Source organism: Hemitrygon akajei, chromosome 21 (assembly GCF_048418815.1).
Source record: "Hemitrygon akajei chromosome 21, sHemAka1.3, whole genome shotgun sequence".
Lineage (NCBI taxonomy): Eukaryota > Metazoa > Chordata > Chondrichthyes > Myliobatiformes > Dasyatidae > Hemitrygon > Hemitrygon akajei.
The window spans coordinates 70,801,270-70,825,554 of NC_133144.1; the positions used below are offsets into that span (position 1 = coordinate 70,801,270).

Here is a 24,285-nt window from a genome sequence, read left to right on the forward strand (position 1 = left end):
CTCTTGCAGTATGTTAGGGATAAATTTGTCCCAGAGAGGAAGATAAAGAATGGTAGGGTGAAGGAACCATGGGTGACAAGTGAGGTGGAAAATCTAATCAGATGGAAGAAGGCAGCTGATACACCATCAATAACTCACTCTGAGACGTAAGAAGCAAGATATCAGCTTTTATTGACTGGAAGAATGAACAACACTACATCCTGGAGAATGAGGCCGGGCTCAGGCCTCAATCGCCTTTATACAGGGGTCTGTGGGAGGAGCCACAGGAGCAGTCAGCAGGGGTCTGTGGGAGGAGCCACAGGAGCAGTCCAGACAGGGATATGTAGTTCACCACAGCAGCATACATGAGATTTAGGAAGAAAGGATCAGATGGGTCTATTGAGGAATATAGGGTAGCAAGAAAGGAGCTTAAGAAGGGGCTGAGAAGAGCAAGAAGGGGGCATGAGAAGGCCTTGGTGAGTAGGGTAAAGGAAAACCCCAAGGCATTCATCAATTATGTGAAGAACAAAAGGATGACAGGAGTGAAGGTAGGACCGATTAGAGATAAAAGTGGGAAGATGTGCCTGGAAGCTGTGGAAGTGAGCGAGGTCCTCAATGAATACTTCTCTTCGGTATTCACCACTGAGAGGGAACTTGATGACGGTGAGGACAATATGAATGAGGTTGATGTTCTGGAGCATGTTGATATTAAGGGAGAGGAGGTGTTGGAGTTGTTAAAATACATTGGGACGGATAAGTTCCCGCTGCCTGATGGAATATTCCCCAGGCTGCTCTACGAGGCGAGGGAAGAGATTGCTGAGCCTCTGGTTAGGATCTTTATGTCCTCGTTGTCCACGGGAATGGTACCGGAGGATTGGAGGGAGGCGAATCTTGTCCTCTCATTCAAAAAAGGTAGTAGGGATATCCGGGTAATTATAGACCAGTGAGCCTTACGTCTGTGGTGGGAAAGCTGTTGGAAAAGATTCTTAGAGATAGCATCTATGGGCATTTAGAGAATCATGGTCTGATCAGGGACAGTCAGCATGGCTTTGTGAAGGGCAGATCGTGTCTAACAAGCCTGATAGAGTTCTTTGAGGAGGTGACCAGGCATATAGATGAGGGTAGTGCAGTGGATGTGATCTACATGGATTTTAGTAAGGCATTTGACAAGGTTCCACACGGTAGGCTTATTCAGAAAGTCAGAAGGCATGGGATCTAGGGAAGTTTGGCCAGGTGGATTCAGAATTTTCTTGCCTGCAGAAGGCAGAGGGTCATGGTGGATGGAGTACATTCAGATTGGAGGGTTGTGACTAGTGGTGTCCCACAAGGATCTGTTCTGGGACCTCTACTTTTTGTGATTTTTATTAACGACCCGGATGTGGGGGTAGAAGGGTGGGTTGGCAAGTTTGCAGACGACACAAAGGTTGGTGGTGTTGTAGATAGTGTAGAGGATTGTCAAAGATTGCAGAGAGACATTGATAGGATGCAGAAGTGGTCTGAGAAGTGGCAGATGGAGTTCAATCCGGAGAAGTGTAAGGTGGTATACTTTGGAAGGACAAACTCCAAGGCAGAGTACAAAGTAAATGGCAGGATACTTGGTAGTGTGGAGGAGCAGAGTGATCTGGGGGTACATGTCCACAGATCCCTGAAAGTTGCCTCACAGGTAGATAGGGTAGTTAAGAAAGCTTATGGGGTGTTAGCTTTCATAAGTCAAGGGATAGAGTTTAAGAGACGCGATGTAATGATGCAGCTCTATAAAACTCTATTTAGGCCACACTTGGAGTAGTATGTCCAGTTCTGGTCGCCTGACTATAGGAAGGATGTGGAAGCATTGGAAAGGGTACAGAGGAGATTTACCAGGATGCTGCCTGGTTTAGAGAGTATGGATTATGATGAGAGATTAAGGGAGCTAGGGCTTTACTCTTTGGAGAGGAGGATGACAGGAAACATGATAGAGGTGTACAAGTTATTGAGAGGAATAGACAGAGTGGACAGCCAGCGCCTCTTCCCCAGGGCACCACTGCACAATACAAGAGGACACGGTTTTAAGGTAAGGGGAGGGAAGTTCAAGGGGGATATTAGAGGAAGGTTTTTCACTCAGAGAGTGGTTGATGCGTGGAATGCACTGCCTGAGTCAGTGGTGGAGGCAGATACACTAGTGAAGTTTAAGAGACTACTAGACAGGTATATGGCGGAATTTAAGGTGGGGGGTTATATGGGAGGCAGGGTTTGAGGGTCGGCACAACATTGTGGGCCGAAGGGCCTGTAATGTGCTGTACTATTCTATGTTCTATCTGCAAAAACAGCCACCACTTCAATCGTCCAGACTAAGGGGCCCGTGGATTTCTCTAGCGCCACCAGCAGAACAGCCACTGAGCTGAAGTTCCTGAAGAACTTCCAGTAGAAATTAACAAACTTCGGGAATCACTGGACTTGTTTGATACTGCATGGTGGTGGCTAGTCTCTGACTGCCTGAGTTTTGGTAGGGTCCACCTTGAGATTGCCATTGGAGATGATGAATCCCAAAAATGAAACAGGTGACTTCTCCGACTTGACAAAGTCCATGGTCTAGAAGTCTCTTTAAAATGTCCCTGAAGTGAGCAACGTGCTCCTCCAGGTGTTTTAAGAGGATTAGAATATCATTCAAGCAGACAAAGGCATATTTATGGAAAGTATCATGGAGCATGTTGTTTATGAATTCTTGGCATACGGCTGGAGCGTTCACAAGGCCAAAGGACATAACCAAGTACTCATAATGCCCTGTCGATGTATTGAATGCAGTCTTCCACTCATCGCCTTCCCCAATACGGACCAGTGCTGTCTCAGTAGTCAGTTATTTTTTTTTGTTATTTAGCACCCTCTGCTGGTGGTTTTGTATAGCAGTTATTTAGGTCCTGTGATCTGTGTCTCTAGGTGATGACATCATAAGTAGATATTTAAGCAGTTTTCCATGTTAGAGCTGTGGGAAAGTCCAGAGATAGTTAAGCATGTTTTGCTGAGTTGTAATTGATATAAAATTGAAAGAAGCATATTGTTCAAGAGGCTGTTTGGCTTAAATGTATTTTGTTTTTCTGTTAAATCTTTGTTTGGCCACCAAGAGAACCACCATCTGATTGAAGAGTTTATTATTCAGTTTCTACGTGCGACAAGTTTATATTCAAGAATTTGAGTTTCTTGAAATTCTATAATTAATTATACATCCTGTAGAGGGCAGTAAGACACTTAAATGCGTCTAAACTGCTGGAAATAGAAGAAGAAGAAGAAGAGCTGTAGGAAACTCGTGCCTTTTCATCTGGCAGCATCCTGATGTTCAGGCCTTTGAAAGCATCATCGGGATGTATAAGTAACCTTTGGGTTTATCATTTATTGATATATATGCATATTTTTACAAATCAAAGATATTTGAACAGTTTGTGTGCAGATAAAAATACAGATGGAGTATTCATGTAGGCCACATGTTCCTACAGATAAAAAAAGGGATTTAATACAATCTGATAAGGAACCATTTAATTCTAAATAGTTAAAAACACAAAATGCTGGCAGAACTCAGCAGGCCAGACACCATCTATGGGAGGAGGTAGTGACGATGTTTCGGGCCGAAACCCTTCATCAGGAGTGAAGTAACATGGGATGGTCGGGGGGGGGGGGGGGATAAGAAGTGGGGGGAGGGATGAAGTAGAGAGCTGGGAAGTGATAGGCTGAAGGGAAATGGGCTAGGGGGAAGGTGGAGAATTATGGGAAATAAAAGAGAAAGAAAGGTAGGGCTGGGGGGAGATTATAGTGAAGGGGGAAAAGAGAGAGAAAGAGAACCAGACTAAAATTATAGACAATAGACAATAGACAATAGGTGCAGAAGTAGACCATTCGACCCTTTGAGCCTGCACCGCCATTCTGAGATCATGGCTGATCATCTACTATCAATACCCGGTTCCTGCCGTCCCCATATCCCTTGATTCCCCTATCCATAAGATACCTATCTAGCTCCTTCTTGAAAGCATCCAGAGAATTGGCCTCCACTGCCTTCTGAGGCAGTGCATTCCACACCCCCACAACTCTCTGGGAGAAGAAGTTTTTCCTGAACTCTGTCCTAAATGACCTACCCCTTATTCTCAAACCATGCCCTCTGGTACTGGCCTCTCCCAGCATCTGGAACATATTTCCTGCCTCTATCTTGTCCAATCCCTTAATAATCTTATATGTTGCAATCAGATCCCCTCTCAATCTCCTTAATTCCAGCGTGTACAAGCCCAGTCTCTCTAACCTCTCTGCGTAAGACAGTCCAGACATCCCAGGAATTAACCTCGTGAATCTACGCTGCACTTCCTCTACAGCCAGGATGTCCTTCCTTAACCCTGGAGACCAAAACTGTACACAATACTCCAGGTGTGGTCTCACCAGGGCCCTGTACAAATGCAAAAGGATTTCCTTGCTCTTGTACTCAATTCCCTTTGTAATAAAGGCCAACATTCCATTAGCCTTCTTCACTGCCTGCTGCACTTGCTCATTCACCTTCAGTGACTGATGAACAAGAACTCCTAGATCTCTTTGTATTTCTCCCTTACCTAACTCTACACCATTCAGATAATAATCTGCCTTCCTGTTCTTACTCCCAAAGTGGATAACCTCACACTTATTCACATTAAATGTCATCTGCCAAGTATCTGCCCACTCACTCAGCCTATCCAAGTCACCCTGAATTCTCCTAACATCCTCATCACATGTCACACTGCCACCCAGCTTAGTATCATCAGCAAACTTGCTGATGTTATTCTCAATGCCTTCATCTAAATCGTTGATGTAAATCGTAAACAGCTGTGGTCCCAATACCAAGCCCTGTGGCACCCCACTAGTCACCACCTGCCATTCCGAGAAACACCCATTCACCGTTACCCTTTGCTTTCTATCTGCCAACCAGTTTTCTATCCATGTCAATATCTTCCCCCCAATGCCATGAGCTCTGATTTTACCCACCAATCTCCTATGTGGGACCTTATCAAATGCCTTCTGAAAATCGAGGTACACTACATCCACTGGATCTCCCTTGTCTAACTTCCTGGTTACATCCTTGAAAAACTCCAATAGATTAGTCAAGCATGATTTGCCCTTGGTAAATCCATGCTGGCTCGGCCCAATCCTATCACTGCTATCTAGATTTGCCACTATTTCATCTTGAATAATGAACTCTAGCATCTTCCCCACTACTAATGTTAGGCTGACAGGATGATAGTTCTCTGTTTTCTCCCTCCCTTCTTTCTTAAAAAGTGGGATAACATTAGCCATTCTCCAATCCTCAGGAACTGATCCTGAATCTAAGGAACATTGGAAAATGATTACCAATGCATCCGCAATTTCCAGAGCCACCTCCTTTAGTACCCTAGGATGCAGACCATCTGGACCTGGGGATTTGTCAGCCTTCAGTCCCATCAGTCTACTCATCACCATTTCCTTCCTAATGTCAATCTGTTTCATTTCCTCTGTCACCCTATGTCCTTGGCCCATCCATACATCTGGGAGATTGCTTGTGTCTTCCCTAGTGAAGACAGATCTAAAGTACTTATTAAATTCTTCTGCCGTTTCTCTGTTTCCCATAACAATTTCACCCAATTCATTCTTCAAGGGCCCAACATTGTTCTTGACTATCTTCTTTCTCTTCACATACCTAAAAAAGCTTTTGCTATCTTCCTTTATATTCCTGGCTAGCTTGCGTTCGTACCTCATTTTTCTCCCTGTATTGCCTTTTTAGTTAAGTTCTGTTGTTAATTAAAATTTTCCCAATCATCTGTCCTCTCACTCACCTTAGCTCTGTCATACTTCCTTTTTTTTTAATGCTATGCAATCTCTGACTTCCTTTGTCAACCACTGTGGCCCCTTTCCCCTCTTTGAATCCTTCCTTCTCCAGGGGATGAACTGATTTTGCACCTTGTGCATTATTCCCAAACATACCCGCCATTGCTGTTCCACTGTCTTTTCTGCTAGGATATCCGTCCAGTTAACTTTGGCCAGCTCCTCTCTCATGGCTCCATAGTCTCCTTTGTTCAACTGCAACACTGACACCTCCGATCTGCCCTTATCCTTCTCAAATTGCAGATAAAAACTTTTCATATTATGGTCACTACCTCCTAATGGCTCCTTTATTTCAAGATTGCTTATCAAATCCTGTTCATTACAAAACACTAAATCCAGAATAGCCTTGTCCCTGGTCGGCTCTCGTACAAGCTGTTCCAAGAATGCATCCCGTAGGCACTCTACAAACTCCCTATCCTGGGGTCCAGCACCAACCTGATTCTCCCAGTTCACCTGCATGTTGAAATCTCCCATAACTACTGCGACATTACCTTTGCCACATGCCAATGTTAACTCCCTATTCAACTTGCACCCAATATCCATGCTACTGTTTGGTGGCCTGTAGATAACACCCATTAGGGTCTTTTTGCCCTTACTGTTCCTCAGTTCTATCCACACAGACTCTACTTCTCCTGATCCTATGTTCCCCCTTGCAAAGGACTGAATCTCATTCCTCACCAACAGGGCCACCCCACCCCCTCTGCCCACATTTCTGTCCCTACCATAGCACGTATACCCTTGTATATTCATTTCCCAGGTCTGATCTCCCTGCAGCCATGTCTCCGTTATCCCAACAACACCATTCGCACCTGAACTTCAAGCTCATCCACCTTATTTCTGACACTATGCTAGAACATTATGCTAGAAAAGCCAAGGGTACCCGAGGATCAGGGACAAGTGGAGAGTCAGTACTGCAGAAACAAATGCCTTCCACATGATCCCGTATCTTCGTCTGCAAAACTCAGCAATGGTCTTTTTCTGGATCTGCCCAGAGACTAGCGGGTGGCCGTCCAAGACAGTTTCGGGCATGGGCTGGCTCAACCCTTGCAGTGGTATGTTGAACCAACAGGCTGATCCTAAACCCAGGAAATTACCTGGTGCCCCAGAGTCCACAAAAACTTTCACCTGCCTCAGAGTTTACCCCACATGAGCTCAGCCTTCAGCATGAAATCGAAATCTATGTGATTGGGTGTAGTGGCTGCTACCGTCACAGTCCTCCCAACACTGGACAGTTTTAGCAGTTTTATAGGTGGCTGCAACTTCGGAGTTTCGGCCCACAGGTGACCTGCTTTCCCCACAGTAAAAGCAATGACCTTGACTTCAATGGTGTGACCTCTCATTGGCGGATAGTTCAGCACCACCGAACTGCATGGGTCGACTGAATCTTGAGTAGGTGACAAGCTGGTTGTGGTCCGTGGTTGGAGAGTGGAACTGCAAAGCGTAGGGACCGGGCTTGGAATGGCTCTCGTCAACCTCCTAACGTGGTTCCACTCTCGCTCTGCCAGACAATTATCGAGACGGATGGACTGGCTGATCTTTCTAAGTTCTCTGCTGCCTCTCCCAAGGCGAGGGTATCCTTCAGTTCATTTCGGAGTGTGTGGCGGTATAGCGTGGCCAAGGCTTTCCCGTTCCAATCTCTCTCCAGGGCCAAGGCCCGAAATTCAATCGTGTAGTTGGTCTCTGACCATCCTCTCTCCTCCCTCTTCTGTTCCACCTTCATCTGGCAGGGTGATGAAACACCTTCCTCATGAATTCCTCCCAATCCGAGTAAATCGCTGACCTACCTTCCCAATGTGCAGTGGCACCGGCCAGGGCTCTTCCAGTCAGAAGAGAAATAATGAAGGCCACCTTTCCGTGCTCTAAAGGGAACTGGGACAGCTGGAGTTCAAATACTAATCACTGGATGAGGGAGCCACGGGAAGAACCCCAGCCACCATTAAAACTCTCCAGAGTTGGACGATGGACTGACTCCTCCGAGCGAATTTAGCTTCCTCCCTGCAATAGTTGGCACACAGCGCTCTCTGTGTATTTTAAAAAAAACAGGAGCTGCTCATCTCCTTTCAACTTTTCTCCTTCACTTTAAATGCGAGACCTTCAGTATCTGACATTACCACCCCTGGAAAAAGATTGTCGACCTGAGATATAATTTTATAATATTCTGTCAGATCACCCATCAGCCTCTGATACTCCAGAGAAAACAATCAAATTTTGTCCAGCTTCTCATATTATCTAATCCAGGCAGCACCTTGGTAAAACTTCACTATACCATTTCCTAGGTCACCATATTCTTCCTGTAATGGAGTGACCAGAAATACACACAATAATACATGAGCAGCCTAACCAAAGTTGTAAATAACATGATTTCCCAATTCTTCTACTCAAAGCCCCAACCAATGAAGGCAAGTATGCCAAACACCTTCTTTACCACCTAACATAAGCATATAGCCACTTTCAAGGTGCTGTGGACTAGGACTCCATACCTGACGAGTGGCATAATGCTGGAGGAAATTAGCAGGTCAGACAGCATTTAAAGAACATCTAACTATTCAAGGATGTGTGCCTTCATTTTTTGAAGAACACAAAAAGAGAATTTTGAATAGAAACTTGTCAATGCTTTTCCTGCCAATTATGCTGAAAAGCTTTTCATTTGGGCATAAAGATAAACATTTGTTAGAATGGCTGCAAAAGAAGAAGATAACATTGATGAAGGTAGAGCAATGGATGTAGTGTATATGGATTTCAGTAAGGCATTTGATGAGGTTCCCAATGCGAGGCTCATTCATAAAGTAATGAGGCATGGGATCCAAGGAGACATTGTTTTGTGGACCCAGAATTGGCTTGACTACAGAAGGCAAAGGGTGGTTGTGGATGGTTCATATTCTGCATGGAGGTGGGTAACCAGTGGTCTCCCACAGGGATCTGTTCTGGGCCCCCTCCTCTTTGTGACTTTTATAAATGACCTGGATGAGGAAGTTGAAGGGTGGGTTAGTAAGTTTGCTGATGGCACAAAGGTTGGGGTGTTGTGGATAGACTGGAGGGTTATCAGAGATTACTGTAGGACATCAACAGGATGGAGAACTGGGCTGAGAAGTGACAGATGGAGTTCAACCCAGAAAAGTGTGAAGTGGTTCATTTCGGTAGGTCAAATTTGAAGACAGAATATAATATTAATGGTACGACTCCTGGCAGTGTGGAGGAACAACCAGATCTTGGGGTCCATGTCTATAGGACACTCAAAGCTGCTGCACAGGTTGAGTGTTGTTAACATAGAAACATAGAAAATAGGTGCAGGAGTAGGCCATTCGGTCCTTCGAGCCTGCACCGCCATTCAGTATGATCATGGCTGATCATCCAACTCAGAACCCTGTACCTGCTTTCTCTCCATACCCCCTGATCCCTTTAGCCACAAGGGCCATATCTAACCCCCTCTTAAATATAGCCAATGAACTGGCCTCAACTGTTTCCTGTGGTAGAGAATTCCACAGATTCACCACTCTCTGTGTGAAGAAGTTTTTCCTCATCTCGGTCCTAAAAGGCTTCCCCTTTATCCTTAAACTGTGACCCCTCGTTCTGGACTCCCCCAACATTGGAAACAATCTTCCTGCATCTAGCCTGTCCAATCCCTTTAGAATTTTATACGTTTCAATAAGATCCCCCCCTCAATCTTCTAAATTCCAGCGAGAATAAGCCTAGTCGATCCAGTCTTTCTTCATATGAAAGTCCTGCCATCCCAGGAATCAATCTGGTGAACCTTCTTTGTACTCCCTCTATGGCAAGAATGTCCTTCCTCAGATTAGGGGACCAAAACTGCACACAATTCTTTCCTCAGATTAGGGGACCAAAACTGCACACAATAAGGCATATGCTGTGTTGGCCTTCATCATCCATGGGATTGAGTTGAAGAGCCATGAGGTAATGTTACAACTTTATAAGACCTTGGTCAGACCCCACTTGGAGTACTGTGTTCAGTTCTGGTCACCTCACTACAGGAAGAGTATGCATACTATAGAGACAGTGCAGAGGAGATTTACAAGGATGTTGCCTGGATTGGAGAATATGCCTTATAGGTTGACTGTACTTGTCTTTTTCTCTTTGGAGCAACAGAGCATGAGAGGTGACCAGATAGAGGTGTATAAGATGATGAGGGGCATTGATCGTGTGGATAGCCAGAAGCTTTTTCCCAGGGTTGAAATGGCTAACATGAGGGGGCATAGTTTTAAGGTGCTTGGAAGCAGGTACAAATGGGAATGTCAGAGGTAAGATTTTCAGAAAGAGAATGGTGGATGCATGGAATGCTCTGCCAGTGAAAGCAGTGGAGGTGGATACAATAGGGTCTTTTAAGAGCCTCTTAAAGAGGTACATGGATCTTAGAAAAATAGAGGCAGTTTCTAAAGTATGGTCAGCACAACACTGTGGGCCAAAGAGTCTGTAATGTGCTGTAGATTTTTGATGTTTCTATAATTTTCTTCTCTACATTTGATTTTGTTGCCATCGATCAAAAAAATATAATTGAAAGCATTTGGGGAAGACAAAAATATACCTGCAGTAATTGTGACTCCCAAGACCCAAATTCAATGCATCTGATCTTGCGTTGTAGTTTCTTATATGGACAGCAGCTGAATCCCATCTCAAGCACTGAGAGCCAGATTTTGTGTAGTTCCTTGTGCCTCTGTAATTTCTTCCACTCTCAGTAATGCACTGGGATTTAATATCTACAAAAAACATACCATTGTAATTGCATTTGAAATTTCATTTCCCTGTCTCAATCCATGGATGAAAACTATTTTCAAGAATCCTTTTGTTAATTGGGGCACACAGTTATTTAGAATAGTTTCAATTAATGTTGGAAAAACTGCCATAAAATCTATCAGCAGTTTTGCATTTACTTAATGGAGGTGAAATGATTAATGTGGTAACTCAATCTTTTTCCTCTAAGGGAATTTCACACCATTTTATTAAGTAATTATATTCCATCTCAAAAGAGAATTAAATATTTGATTAAAAAGGAAAGCCTTACACTTCTGAGGAATAGAGCTGAGATTAACTGAATAGATTTTTCTGGAGTAAACACAATGACCACAAAAAATCAATTGGGCACATTTTGCATGATAATGAATAATCTTTCAAACCCCAAGATTTTTGATAAGAGAAAAGAAAAGCTATTGGAATTAATTTACATATTTCCCCCTGCTAGCTCTCTCTGTTGCCAAAGCTACAGGAAAATCATTCTGTCCTTAGGCTCCCACCTATGTTGCTTTACAAAGATAGGTGGAGGAGCATGTGGTGTTGAGGAAGAGGGAAATTGCAGAAGTACTTGGACTGATTAGGAGAATGGACAAAGTGGCAGATGTAGGGAAATGTATGGCCATGCACCTTGGTAGAAGAATAAAAGCATAGACTATCTTCCATATAGGGAGCAAATCCAGAACTCAGAGATACAAAGGAACTTAGGAATCCTAGTGCAGGATTCTCCAACAGTTAAGTTGCAGGTTGAGTCAGTAGTAAGGAAGGCAAATGCAATGTTAACATTCCTTTCCAGTAGACTAGAATATAAATATAATGCCGAAACTTTAAAAGGTGCTGACCAGACCAGTGCCTTTATTGTGAGAAGTTTTGGGCTCAAGATCTAAGAAAAGATGTGAGGGCATTGGAAAGGATCCAGAGGAGGTTTGCAAGAATGAATCAGTAATGAAAAGGTTAATGTATAAAGAGCATTTGATGGCTCTGGGCCAGTGCTTACTAGAATTTAGAAGAATGAGGGGGGGTCTCATTGAAAACTACTGAATATTGAAAGGTCTACATGGAGCAGACATGGAGAGGATGCTTCCTATAATGGGAGAGTCTTGGTCCAGAGGGCACAGCCCCAGAACAATAGGACATCCCCCTCAGAACAGACATGAGGAGGAATTTCTCTAGCCATGGTTGGTCATCTATGGAATTCTTTCCTACAGGTCGCTGTGGAGGCCAAATTATTGTGAATATTTAAAGCAGAGATTGATAGGTTTGTGATTACCAAGTGTGCCAAAGCTAATGGGAAGAAGGCAGAAGAATATGGCTATGAGAGAGAGAGAGAGAGAAAATAAATTCAGTCATAATCAAATGGCAGAGCAGATTCAATGGGCCAAATGGCTAAATTATGTTCCCATGTCTTATGATGTGAGGCATTTGTGTTCAGTGTTTCATCTCACACTTCTATGAAACGTTTGGCTTCTATACTGCACATTCCCATAATAGAGCAATTGAGATCACCAAGTTAGTGTGTGATAGGTGGCGACTATAGGTCACTCTCTCTGTTTTCTGTGGCTTGTTCACTGGCTTCTCAACACCATATGTCCCATTTGTAATTTGTATTTCCATCAAATGTTTTGTAACTTACAGCATAAAAATAATAAAACATTTGGAGGTGTGCTTGAAATTTTATATGATATGGTTTTAACCTATGAAATAATCTGATATAAGACCATGAGATATACGGTAGGAGCAGAATTAGACAATTTGGCCCATCAAGTCTACTCTGCCATTTCATCATGGCTGATCCATTTTCCATCTCAGCCCCAATCACCTGCCTTCTCCCTGTAGTACTTCATGCCCTGGCCAATCAAAAATATATTAATCACTGCCTTAAATAAATGTAAAGACTTGGCTGCTACAGCTGCCTGTGGCAAACAATTCTACAGATTCACCAGTGTCTGGCTAAAGAAATTCCTCCTCCTCTCCGTTCTAAAAGGACACCCCTCTACCCTGGTTAAGAAGGCATACAGTGCATTGCCTTCATCAATTGTGGGATTGAGTTTAAGGGTCAAGAGGTAATGTTGCAGCTATATAGGACCCTGGTCAGACCCCACTTGGAGTACTGTGCTTAGTTCTGGTTGCCTCACTATAGGAAAGATGTGGAAACCATAGAAAGGCTACAGAGGAGATTTACAAGGATTTTGCCTGGATTGGGGAGCATACCTTATGAGAATAGGTTGAGTGAACTCGGCCTTTTCTCCTTGGAGCGACGGAGGATGAGAGGTGATGAGAGGTGACTTGATAGAGGTGTACAAGATGAGGAGAGGCATTGATCGTGTGGATAGTCAGAGGCTTTTCCCCAGGGCTGAAGTGGCTAGCACGAGATGGCATAGTTTTAAGGTGCTTGGAAGTAGGTACAGAGGAGATGTCAGGATAAGTTTTTTTATGCAGAGAGTGGTGAGTGCATGGAATGGACTGCCAGTGGCAGTGGAGGAGGCACAAATGATAGGGTCTTTTAAGAGACTTTTGGACGGCTACATGGAGCTTAGAAAAATAGAGGGCTATGGGTAAAGTCTAGGTAGTTCTAAGGCACGGCTTTGTGAGCCAAAGGGCCTGTACGGTGCTGTATATTTTCTACATTTCTGTATCCTGAGATGGTGTCCATAAAACCATAAGACCATAAGATATAGGAGCAGAATTAGGCCATTTGGCCCATCGAGTCTGTTTTGCCATTTCATCATGGCTGACCCAATTTTCCTTTCAATCCCAATCTCCTGCCTTCTCCCTTCCTGTTTACCTTGTATATCTTGGACTTTAGATATAACACTGAGTCATGTCATCTGCAGAAATTCTCTGACTCAGCAATAGTTGGGAATATAAAGGGAGGACAGGAGGATGAATACAGGGCCCTGGTGGAGGGCTTTGTCGTATGGTGCAGACTGAATCATTTGCAGCTCAACATTAATAAGATAAAGGAGATGGTAACTGAATTTAGGAAGACTAAGCCTGCATTGCTCCCTGTTACTATTGATGATGGGGACATGGATGTGATGAGGACCTACAAGTACTGGGGTGCACCTGGGTGACAGACTTGAGTGGAGCATCAACATAGAGGCTGTGTAAAAGAAGGGCCAGAGTCACCTCTACTTCCTGAGGAGACTGAGGTCCTTTGGAGTATGCAGACCTCTCCTTCACATGTTCTACCACTCTGTGGTCACCAGTATAATCTTCTATGTGGTGATGTGCTGGGGCAATGGCAATAATGCGGGTGCTGCAACAGGCTCAATAAACTGATTAGAAAGGCAAACTTTGTTATAGGAATCAAAACGGACTCATTGGAGGTTGTGGTAGAACAAAGGACCCTATGGAAAATCCTGGCAATTCTGTACAATGTTTCTCACCCTCTGCTTGCCTCCACGGCTGAACAGAGGAGCACTTTAGTAATAGACTAAGATAACTGCGCTGCTACAAAGAACACTATATAAGGTAATTCTTAACCTTCATCCATTAGGCTCTATTATTACTCAACCTATAGGTGGGGAAGTGATGACTGTAAGACTGTGGTAACTTAAGTTTATTCTTTTTACTTCTCTTCTAGTATTTATATCTGTACACTTGTAATGCTACTGTGACACTGTAATTTCCCTTGGGATCAATAAAGTTTATATCTCTCTATCTATTCCTTCATGTTCTGACCAATCAAGAATCTGTCAACTTCTGCCTTAAATGTACGAGGACTTAGCCTCCATAGCTGCCTATGGCAAAGATTCACAGATTCACCACTCTCTGGCTAAAGAAATTTCACCTAATCTCTGTTCTAAAATGTTGACCCTCTAATCTGAGGCTCTGTCCTCTTATTTTAGATTCTCCCACCATAGGAAACATCTTCTCCATATCCACTCTATCAAGGCCTTTTACCATTCAGTAGTTTCATTGAGGCTGCCACCCCCATTCTTCTGAATTCTAGTGAATTCAAGCCCAGAGCATCAAACACTCTTCATATGACAAGCCAATCAATCCTGGAATAATTTTTGTGAACCTCCTTTGAACCCTCTCCAGTTTCAGTATATGTTATGGTTTTATCTTTTCAAAAATAAGGGGCCCAAAACTGCTCACAATACTCCAAAACTGAGGCATCACAGTGCTTTATAAAGTTTCAATATTACATCCTTGCTTTGATATTCCAGACTTCCTGAAATGAATGCTAACATTGCATTTGCCTTCCTCACCACAGACTCAAGCAGCAAATTAATCTTTACTGCATCCTGCACAAGGACTTCCAAGTTCCCTTATGCCTCAAATTTTTTGCATTTTCTCTCCATTTAGAAAATAGTCAACCCTTCCATTTCTTTTACCAAGGTGGATGACCATACACTTCCTGACACTGTATTCCATCTGCCATTTCTTTGCCCATTCTCCTAATCTGTCAAAGTCCTTCTGTAGCCTCTCTACTTCCTCAAAACCACCTGCCCCTCCACCTATCCTCATCTTGTCTGCAAACTTTGCAACAAAGCAAAAAATTCCATCATCCAAATCATTGATATAAAATATGAAAAGAATTGGTCTCCACACAGACCCCTGTGGAATGCCACTAGTCACCAGCAGCCAACCAGAGAAGGCTCCCTTTATTCCTACTCTGCCTCCTGCCAATCAGCCACTGCTTTATCCATGCTAGAATATTTCCAATAATACCATGGGTTTGTAGCTTGTTAAGCAGCCTCATGTGTGGCACCTTGTCAAAGGCATTCTGAAAATCCAAGTACACAACATCAACCGATTCTCCTTTGTTCATCCTGCTTGTTATTTCTTCAAAGAATTCCAACAGATTTGTCAGTCAAGATTTTCCCTTGAGGAAACCATGCTGGCTATGGCCTATTTTATTATGTGTCTTCAAACATCCTGAGACCCCATCCTTAATAATCAACTTCATTATCTTCCCAACCACTGAGTTCAGACTATTTAGTCTATAGTTTCCTTTCTTCTGCCTCTCTCCCTTCTTGAAGAGTGGGGTGATATTTGTGGGACCAGAATCTTCCAGTCTTGTGGGACCATTTCAGAATCTAGTGATTCTTGAACGATTATTAGTAATGCCTCTACAATCTCTCCAACCACCTCTTTCAAAACCCTGGGGAATACCATCTGGTCCAGGTGACATTTCTACCTTCAGACCTTTCAGTTTCCCAAGAACCTTCTCTCTAGTAATGGCATCCTTACACACTTCTGACCCCTGATATTCTTGAACTTCCAACATACTGCTAGCATCTTCTACAGTGGAGACTAATGCAAAATGCTTATTCAGTTTGTCTGCCATTTCCTTGCCCTCCCCCCACATTACTCCTCTCCAGCATCATTTTCCATCAGTCCAATATCCACTCTTGACTCTCTTTTACACTTCATGTATCTGAAGAAACTTTTGTATCCTTTTGAATATTATTGGCTAGTTGACTTTCATATTTCATCTTTTCCTTATTAATGGCTTTTTAAGTTGCCTTCTGCTGGCTTTTAAAAACTTCCCAATCCTCTAACGCCCCACTAAATTTTAGACCATAAGCCCATAAGATATAGGGGGAGAAATAGACCATTCAACCCATTGAGTCTGCTCCGCCATTCAATCATGGGTTGATCCAATTCTTCCAGTCATCCCCACTCCCTTGACTTCACCCCATACCCTTTGATGCCCTGCCTAATCAAGAACCTATCTATCTCTGCCTCAAATATACCTAATGACTTGGCCTCTGCAGCCGCTGGTGGCAACAAATTCCATAGCTTTACCTTCCTTTGACTAAAGTAATTTTTCCACATCTCAGTTCTAAATGGACATCCTTCAATCCTGAAGTCGTGTTCTCTCGTCCAAGAATCCCCCACCATGGGAAATAACTTTGGTATATCTAATCTGTTCAGGCCTTTTAACATTCAGAATGTTTCTATGAGATCCCCTCTCATTCTCCTGAACTCCAGGGAATACAGCCCAAGAGCTGCCAATCGTTCCTCATATGGTAACCCTTTCATCCTTGGAATCATTCTTGTGAATCTTCTCTGAACCCTCTCCAATGTCAGTATATCCTTTCTAAAATAAGGAGCCCTAAACTGCACACAATACTCCAAGTGTGGTCTCACAAGTGCCTTATAGAGCCTCAATGTCACACCTCTGCTCTTATATTCTATATCTCTAGAAATGAATGCCTTCTTCACAACTGACTCAACATGGAAGTTAACCTTTAGGGTATCTTGCATAAGGACTCCCAAGTCACTTTGATCTCTGCATTTTGAATTTCTCCCCATCTAAATAATAGTCTGCCCTTTTAATTCTTCCACCAAAGTGCATGAGAATACATTGTATTTCATTTGTCACTTCTTTGCCCATTCCCCTAAACTATCTAAGTCTCTCTGCAGGCTCTCTGTTTCCTCAACTCTACCCGCTCCTCCACCTATCTTTGTATCATCGGCAAATTTAGCCACAAATCCTTTAATACCATAGTCCAAATCATTGACAACATCGTAAAAAGCAGCAGTCCCAACACTGAACCCCGTGGAACTCCACTAATAACCAGCAGCCAGCCAGAATAGGATCCCTTTATTCCCACTCTGTTTTCTGCTGACCAGCCAATACTCCACCCATGCTAGTAACTTCCTTGTAATTCCATGGGTTCTTATCTTGCTAGGCAGCCTCATGTGCGGCACCTTGTCAAAGGCCTTCTGAAAATCCAAGTACACCATGTCTACTGCATCTCCTTAGTCTACCCTGCTTGTAATTTCCTCAAAAAATTTCAGTAGGTTAGTCAGATAGGATTTTCCTTTCAGGAAACCATGCTGGCTTTGGCCTATCTTGTCATGTGCCTCCAGGTACTCCGTAATCTCATCCCTACAATTGATTCCAACAACTTCCCAACCACTGATGTCAGGCTAACAGGTCTATAGTTTTTTTCCTGTTGCCTCCCACCCTTCTTAAATAGCGGAGTAACATTTGCAAATTTCCAGTCATCCCGTATTTTACTCTATTATATGCCCTCTCTTTGACTTTTATGTTGGCTCTGACTTTGTTAGTCATGGCTATGTCATCTTGCCTTTGGAGTACTTTTTACTCTTTGGGTATATCTATCCTGTGCCTTCTGAATTGCTTTCAGAAATTCCAGGTGTTGCTGTCCTGCCATCATCCTAGCTAGTATTCTTTTCCAAACAATTTTGGCCAGCTTCTCTCTCATGCCTCAGTAATTCCCTTGACTCCACTGTAATACTGATACATCTGACTTTAGCTTCTCCTTCTCAAATTTCAGGGTAAACTTAATCATATTTTGATTACTTGTCCCTAAGGATCTCTAAACAATTCTAGTTTGTTTCATAACACTCAATCTCGAATATCTGATCCCCTAGTGGGCTCAACCATGAGTTCCTCTAAAAAGTCATCCCGTAAGCATTCTAAAAATTCTCCCTCTTGGGATCCAGCATCAACCCGATTTTCCAACACTACCTGCATATTGAAATCCTCCATGACTATTGCCCTTTTGACATGGATTTTCTATCTCTCATTGTAATCTGCTTACTACTGTTTCGGGGTCTGCATATAACTCCCATCAGGGTCTTTATACCTTTGCATTCCTTTTAGAATAGAGGAAACCCTTGTGTTTCCTCTATCCACAACAATTCAACACCTTCCAGCCCTATGTCACTTCTTTCTAATGATTTGATTGCATTTTTTACCAACAGAGTCATGCCACCTCCTTTGCCTACCTGCCTGTCCTCTTGATACAGTGTGTATCCCTGGATGTTTAGCTCCCAGCTATAATCTTCTTTCAGCCATGGCTCAGTGATGCCAACAACATCATACATTCCAATATGTAACTGTGCTAAAAGTTCATCTATCTTATTCCGTATACTGTGTGCTTTCAAATATAACATCTTCAGTCCTGTATTCACTCTTTTCGATCTTGTCTGCCTTTTACATTGCAATTCACCTTGTTGACTGAAATCTTGCCCTACCATAAGCCCCTCTTTGCTAGGAGTCTCACTGTACATTGCCTTTGTTTGTAAACCAACTACCTCATCTTCAGAACTATCACTCTGGTTCCCATTCCCCTGCCAATTTAGTTTAAACCCTCTCAAACTACTCTAACAATCTTGCCCACAAGGATATTGGTTCCCCTTGTGTTCAGGTGTAACAGTACCTATTGTACAGATTGTACCTCCCCCAGAGGAGATCCCAGTGATCCATACATCTGAAACGCCTGCCCCTGCATCAGTTCCTCAGCCAAGCATTCACTTGTCAAACATCTTATTCTGACCCTCACTGGTGTGTAGCACAGGCATCAGTCTGGAGATGACTACACTGGAAGTTCTGTTTTACAGCTTTCTACCAAGCTCCTTAAAGTTTCTTTGCAGGATCTCTTCACCTGTTCAACCTATGTTAGTGGTGTCAATATAATCTAGACTTCTGTCGGCTCACCCTCCTCCTTGAGAGTACCATGGACTGAGACATCCCTGACCCTGGCATCTGGGTGTCTCTATTGCGTCCACAGAATCTAGTGTCTGCTTCTGTGTCTATGGAATTTCCTTTCAACACTGCAGTCCACTTCACCTCTCTGCTTTTCTGAGCTGCAGCACCAGACTCAATGGCAGAGACCTGGTCACTGCTGCACCCCCCCCCCCCCCCCCCCCCCCAGTAGGCCGTCCCCCTCAAAAGTATCTGATGTGGTATAGTTGTTATTGCATAGCTACGATTACTACATTGTCTGAGGTAATATCTTTCGGAATGGAGGCTTCATTATCTATCCACGTCTCCATTAATGATTCAAAGGCATGATGGAAAAAGTATATTGTGGTCAAAATTTTCCTTAACTAGCAGTATTAACCAATTTTTGTTATATTACATGTAAATAAACATTAATGTTATATCAAACTGCTGGATGACAACATACCTATCTCACAGTGTTTACCAGTGTATCCATGTGGACATCGACAGACATAATATTCTGAATGAAGATGTTGTGCACAGCTTCCCCCATTTAGGCAATTGTTTGTAGCACATTCTGTGAAGGTGACAGTTAATATAATAATTTAATTTTGCATGTTCTAAGACCTACATGGCTTTCAAGTTCCACAAACTCTACCATCCTTATTTTCAAGAAGTTTCTAACATCCAACTGCTCTGAACTTACTAATCTACATGAAGGAGCCCCAATTCCCAGGACATGCCCTCTTCACATTGCTACTATCAGAGAGGAGGTACAAGAGCATCTTAGGAACAGCTTTGTTCATTCTGCCATCAGATTTCTGAATCTACAATGGGCCTATTTTGTTCTTCTTTGCACTACATATACAATATATTTCTTATTATATAATTTATGGTATTTTTATGTATTGCACTGTACTGCTGCTGTAAAACAACAAATTTCACAAAATATGTCAGTGATAGTAAACCTGATTCTGTTTGCACTGACTCTTAGTACAGCTACTCCTTTACATTGAAATAGTTTTGTATATTTTCAAATTCTCCCCATGCCTTTCATCTTATGACTTTCTGCAGCCCTAAAGCCCTTTGAGATTTCATTTTTCATTATGGCATTAAAGGAACCTGTTGAGTCCCTTCTGATTCTCAGAACAATCCATTCAATGTCATTGTCTCTGGTATATCTCAGTAGCCTTTTCTCTCTACCAGATTCTCCACCCTCCCCCCCCCCCCCCCCCCCACCAACATCCACTTACAAACGGATAATTTACAGAAACCAACTAACTGACAAATTCACATCATTAGAATATGGGAGAGAACTGGAGCATCAGTGGAGCATCACAGGGAGAGCATGCAAATGCTCAGAGATAAACTCGGAGTTGTTGGAACTGTGCTTGCACTTTCCCAGTTTTGATCTCTCACACAGTACAAAACTTAGCTATTCCACCCAACTTCTGGAATTTGCTTCCTCAAACCTCTCTATTACTTCCCTTAAAAATTAGATCATAAGACCATAAGACATAGGAGCAGAATTAGGCCAGCTGGCCCATCGAGTCTGCTCTGCCATTCAATCATGGCTGATCCTTTCTTTTTATCTCCTCCTCAACCCCAGTTCCCGGTCTTCTCCCTGTAACCTTTGATGACATGTCAAATCAAGAACCGATCAATCTCTGTCTTAAGTACACCAAACAACCTGGCCTCCACAGCTGCATGTGGCAACAAATTCTACAAATTCACCACCCTTTGGCAAAAGAAATTTATCTGCATCTGTGTTTAGAAAGGGCACCCCTCTATCCCTCTTGTGCCCTCTTGTCCTAGACTCACACACCATGGGAAACATCCTTTCCACATCTACTCTGTCAAGCCTTTCAAATTTCGAAAGGTTTCAATGAGATTCCCCTCATCCTTCTAAATTCAGGCGAGTACAGGCTCAGAGTCATCAAATGTTCCTCGTCTAGAAACATAGATAGAAACACAGAAAACCTACAGCACAATACAGGCCCTTCATCCCACAATGCTGTGCCAAACATGTACTTACCTTAGAAATTATCTAGCATTACCCATAGCCCTCTATTTTTCTAAGCTCCAAGTACCTATCCAGGAGTCTCTTAAAAGACCCTATCGTATCTGCCTCCACCACCATTGCCAAAATGTACGGCAGAAATGTGGCAGATATTCAGGGGATATTTGAGTGGCATTCTGTGTAAGTACGTTCCAATGAGACAGGGCAAGGATGGCAGGGTACAGGAAGTGTTGTGTACAAAAGCTGTTGAAAATCTAGTCAAGAAGAAAAGAAAAACTTACAAAAGGTTCAATAAACTAGGTGATGATAGAGATCTAGAGGATTATAAGGCTAGCAGGAAAGAACTTAAGAATGAAATTAGGAGAGTCAGAAAGGCCCATGAGAAGGCCTTGGCGAGCAGGATTAAAGAAAATCCCAAGGCATTCTACAAGCATGTGAAGAGCAAGAGGATAAGACGTGAGAGAATAGGACCAATCAAGTGTGACAGTGGAAAAGATACTTGGCATCAGTATTCACTACCTCCATGCAGAATATGACCTATCTACAACCACTCTTCGTGATTGGTTGGGATCACAAAGGATCTTGGCTATTGTTGGTATGACTTATAGCAGATTGAAAAACTTGAGCATATGGACATTAAACAAGAGGAGCTTTTGGAAAGCATGAAGTTGATTAAGTCTCCAGAACCAGACGAGATATACCCCAGGCTACTGTGGGAGGCGAGGGAGGAGATTGCTGATCCTCTGGCAATGATCTTTGCATCATCAATGAGGACGGGAGAGGTTCCAGAGGATTGGAGAATTGGAGATGTTGTTCCCTTTTTCAAGAAAGGGAGTAGAGATAGCCCAGGAAATTATAGACCTGTAGTTGGAGAGGCATAATATGATTAGGAATAGTCAGCATCGCTTTGTCAAAGGCAGGTCATGCCTTATGAACCTGCTTGAATTTTTTGAGGATGTGACTAAACACATTGATGAAGGTAAAGCAGTAGATGTAGTGTTATGGATTTCAGCAAGGCATTTGATAAGGTACCCCATGCAAGGCTTATTGAGAAAGTAGGGAGGCATGGGATCCAAGGGGACCTTGCTTTGTGGATCCAGAATTGGCTTGCCCACAGAAGGCAAAGAGTGGTTGTAGACGGGTCATATTCTGCATGGAGGTCGGTGAACAGTGGTGTGCCTCAGAGATCAGTTCTGGGACCCCTTCTCTTCGTGATTTTCATAAATGACCTGGATGAGGAAGTGGAAGTCCTGACAAAGGGTCTTGGCCTGAAACGTCGACTGTGCTTCTTCCTATAGATGCTGCCTGGCCTGCTGCATTCCACCAGCATTTTGTGTGTGTGTTGAGGAAGTGGAGGGATGTGTTAGTAAATTTGCTGATGACACAAAGGTTGGGGTGTTGTGGATGGTGTTGACGGCTGTAAGACATTACAGTGGGACATCGATAGGATGCAAAACTGGGCTGAGAGTTCAACCCAGATAAATGTGAGGTGGTTCCTTTTGGTAGGTCAAGTATGATGGCAGAATATAGTATTAATGGTAAGGCTCTTGACAGTGTGGAGGGTCAGCGGGATCTTGGAGTCAGAGTCCATAGGACACTCAAAGCTGCTGTGCAGGTTGACTCTGTTTTTAAGAAAGCAATGGTGCATTGGTCTTCATCAACCATGGGATTGAGTTTAAGAGCAGAGAGGTAATGTTGCAACTATATAGGGCCCTGGTCAGACCCCATTTGGAGTACTGTACTCAGTTCTGGTTACATCACTACAGGAAGGATGTGGAAACCATAGAAAGGGTGCAGAGGGGATTTACAAGGATGTTGCCTGAATTGGGGAGCATGCCTTATGAAAACAGGTTGCGTGAACTCGGCCTTTTCTCCTTGGAGCAATGGAGGATGAGAGGTGACCTGATAGAGGTGTATAAGATGATGAGAGGCATTGATCATGTGGATACTTGAAGGTTTTTTCCAGGGCTGAAATGGCTAACACGAGAGGACACAGGTTTAAGGTGCTGGGAAGTAAGTACAGAGGATTTGTCAGGGGTAAGTTTTTTATGCAGAGAGTGTGAGTGCGTACAATGGGCTGCCGGTAACGGTGGTGGAGGCAGACACGATAGGGTCTTTTAACAGACTTTTGGATAGGTACATGGAACTTAGAAAAATAGAGCGCTATGGGTAAGCCTAGTAATTTCTAAGTAGGGACATGTTCGGCACAACTTTGTGGGCCGAAGGGCCTGTATTGTGCTGTAAGTTTTCTATGTTTCTAAGTCCTTCTGCAAGCTACCTGTTTCCTCAACACTACCTGTCTCTCCACAATACTTGTATCATCTACAAACTTGGCAATGAAGCCATCTATTCCATCATCTAAATCATGTATATACAGCATAAAGAGAAGTGGTCCTGACACCAACGGCTGCGGAACACCCTTAGTCACTGGCAGCCAACCAGAAAAGGATCCTTTTATTCCCACTCACTGCCTCCTACCAATCAGCCAAAGGCCTTCTGAAAGTCCAGATATACAACATCCACCAAATTACTTCCAATTCACATTTTGACCATCCGTCTGCACCTCAGGTTGTTGTTATGCTATCTACTATTAAGAACAGACTTTGTACAAGTGATTTTACCTTCCGTGTGTATGTCATAACAAATTGCTCTTCGTTGACATCTGCATTTCTGGATCTTGCCTCTGTGAATCCGCAGCCAGACATCACCTCTTCCGTAGGTTTCAAATGGTGATTCCATGCATTTACCTGACAAAGATACATTGAACAACTTTCTTTTTTTAGAAAGTAACAACTGGTTTATAAATTACTTCAAAAGCTTAAGAATGACAGAACCACAACTAGACCATAAGACCATAAGACATAGGGTTGAAATAGGCCATTTGGCCCATCCAGTCTGCTCTGCCATTCCATCATGGCCGAATTATTATTATTCCTCACTGCCCCATTCTCTTGCCTTCTCTCCATCCTGGCTAATCAAGAACCACTTTAAATTTACCCAATGACTTGGCCTCTACAGCTGTCTGTGGCATTGAATTCCTCGGATTCACCACCCTCTGGCTAAAGAATTCTTCTCATCTCTGTTCTAAATGAACATCTGTCTATTCTGAGGATGTGACCTCAGAACCCAGATTCATCCACTATAGGAAACATCCTCTCCATATCCACTCATCTAGGCCTTTCAATATTCAAGAGCTTTCAATGAGATTCTCCCTCATTCTTCTAAACACCATTGAGTACAGTCCCAGAGCTGTAAAAAAAAACTC

At 43.1% G+C, this 24,285-nt stretch overlaps 1 protein-coding gene across 3 annotated transcripts in view; it reads right to left on the reverse strand.

The window, feature by feature from the left end:
- Positions 1-24,285, reverse strand: part of LOC140714435 (salivary plasminogen activator beta-like) — a 125,146-nt gene that overhangs the window by 37,374 nt on the left and 63,487 nt on the right. For 2 of the 3 annotated variants that reach the window (XM_073025730.1, XM_073025731.1), the window contains 3 exons: positions 23,642-23,767; positions 19,467-19,577; positions 10,364-10,535 (listed from right to left, as the gene is read on the reverse strand). In XM_073025730.1, coding sequence (XP_072881831.1) covers positions 10,364-10,535; positions 19,467-19,577; positions 23,642-23,767 — 409 coding nt within the window. The remainder of the gene's footprint in view (positions 1-10,363; positions 10,536-19,466; positions 19,578-23,641; positions 23,768-24,285) is intronic. The other variant, XM_073025732.1, reaches the window with a different exon arrangement.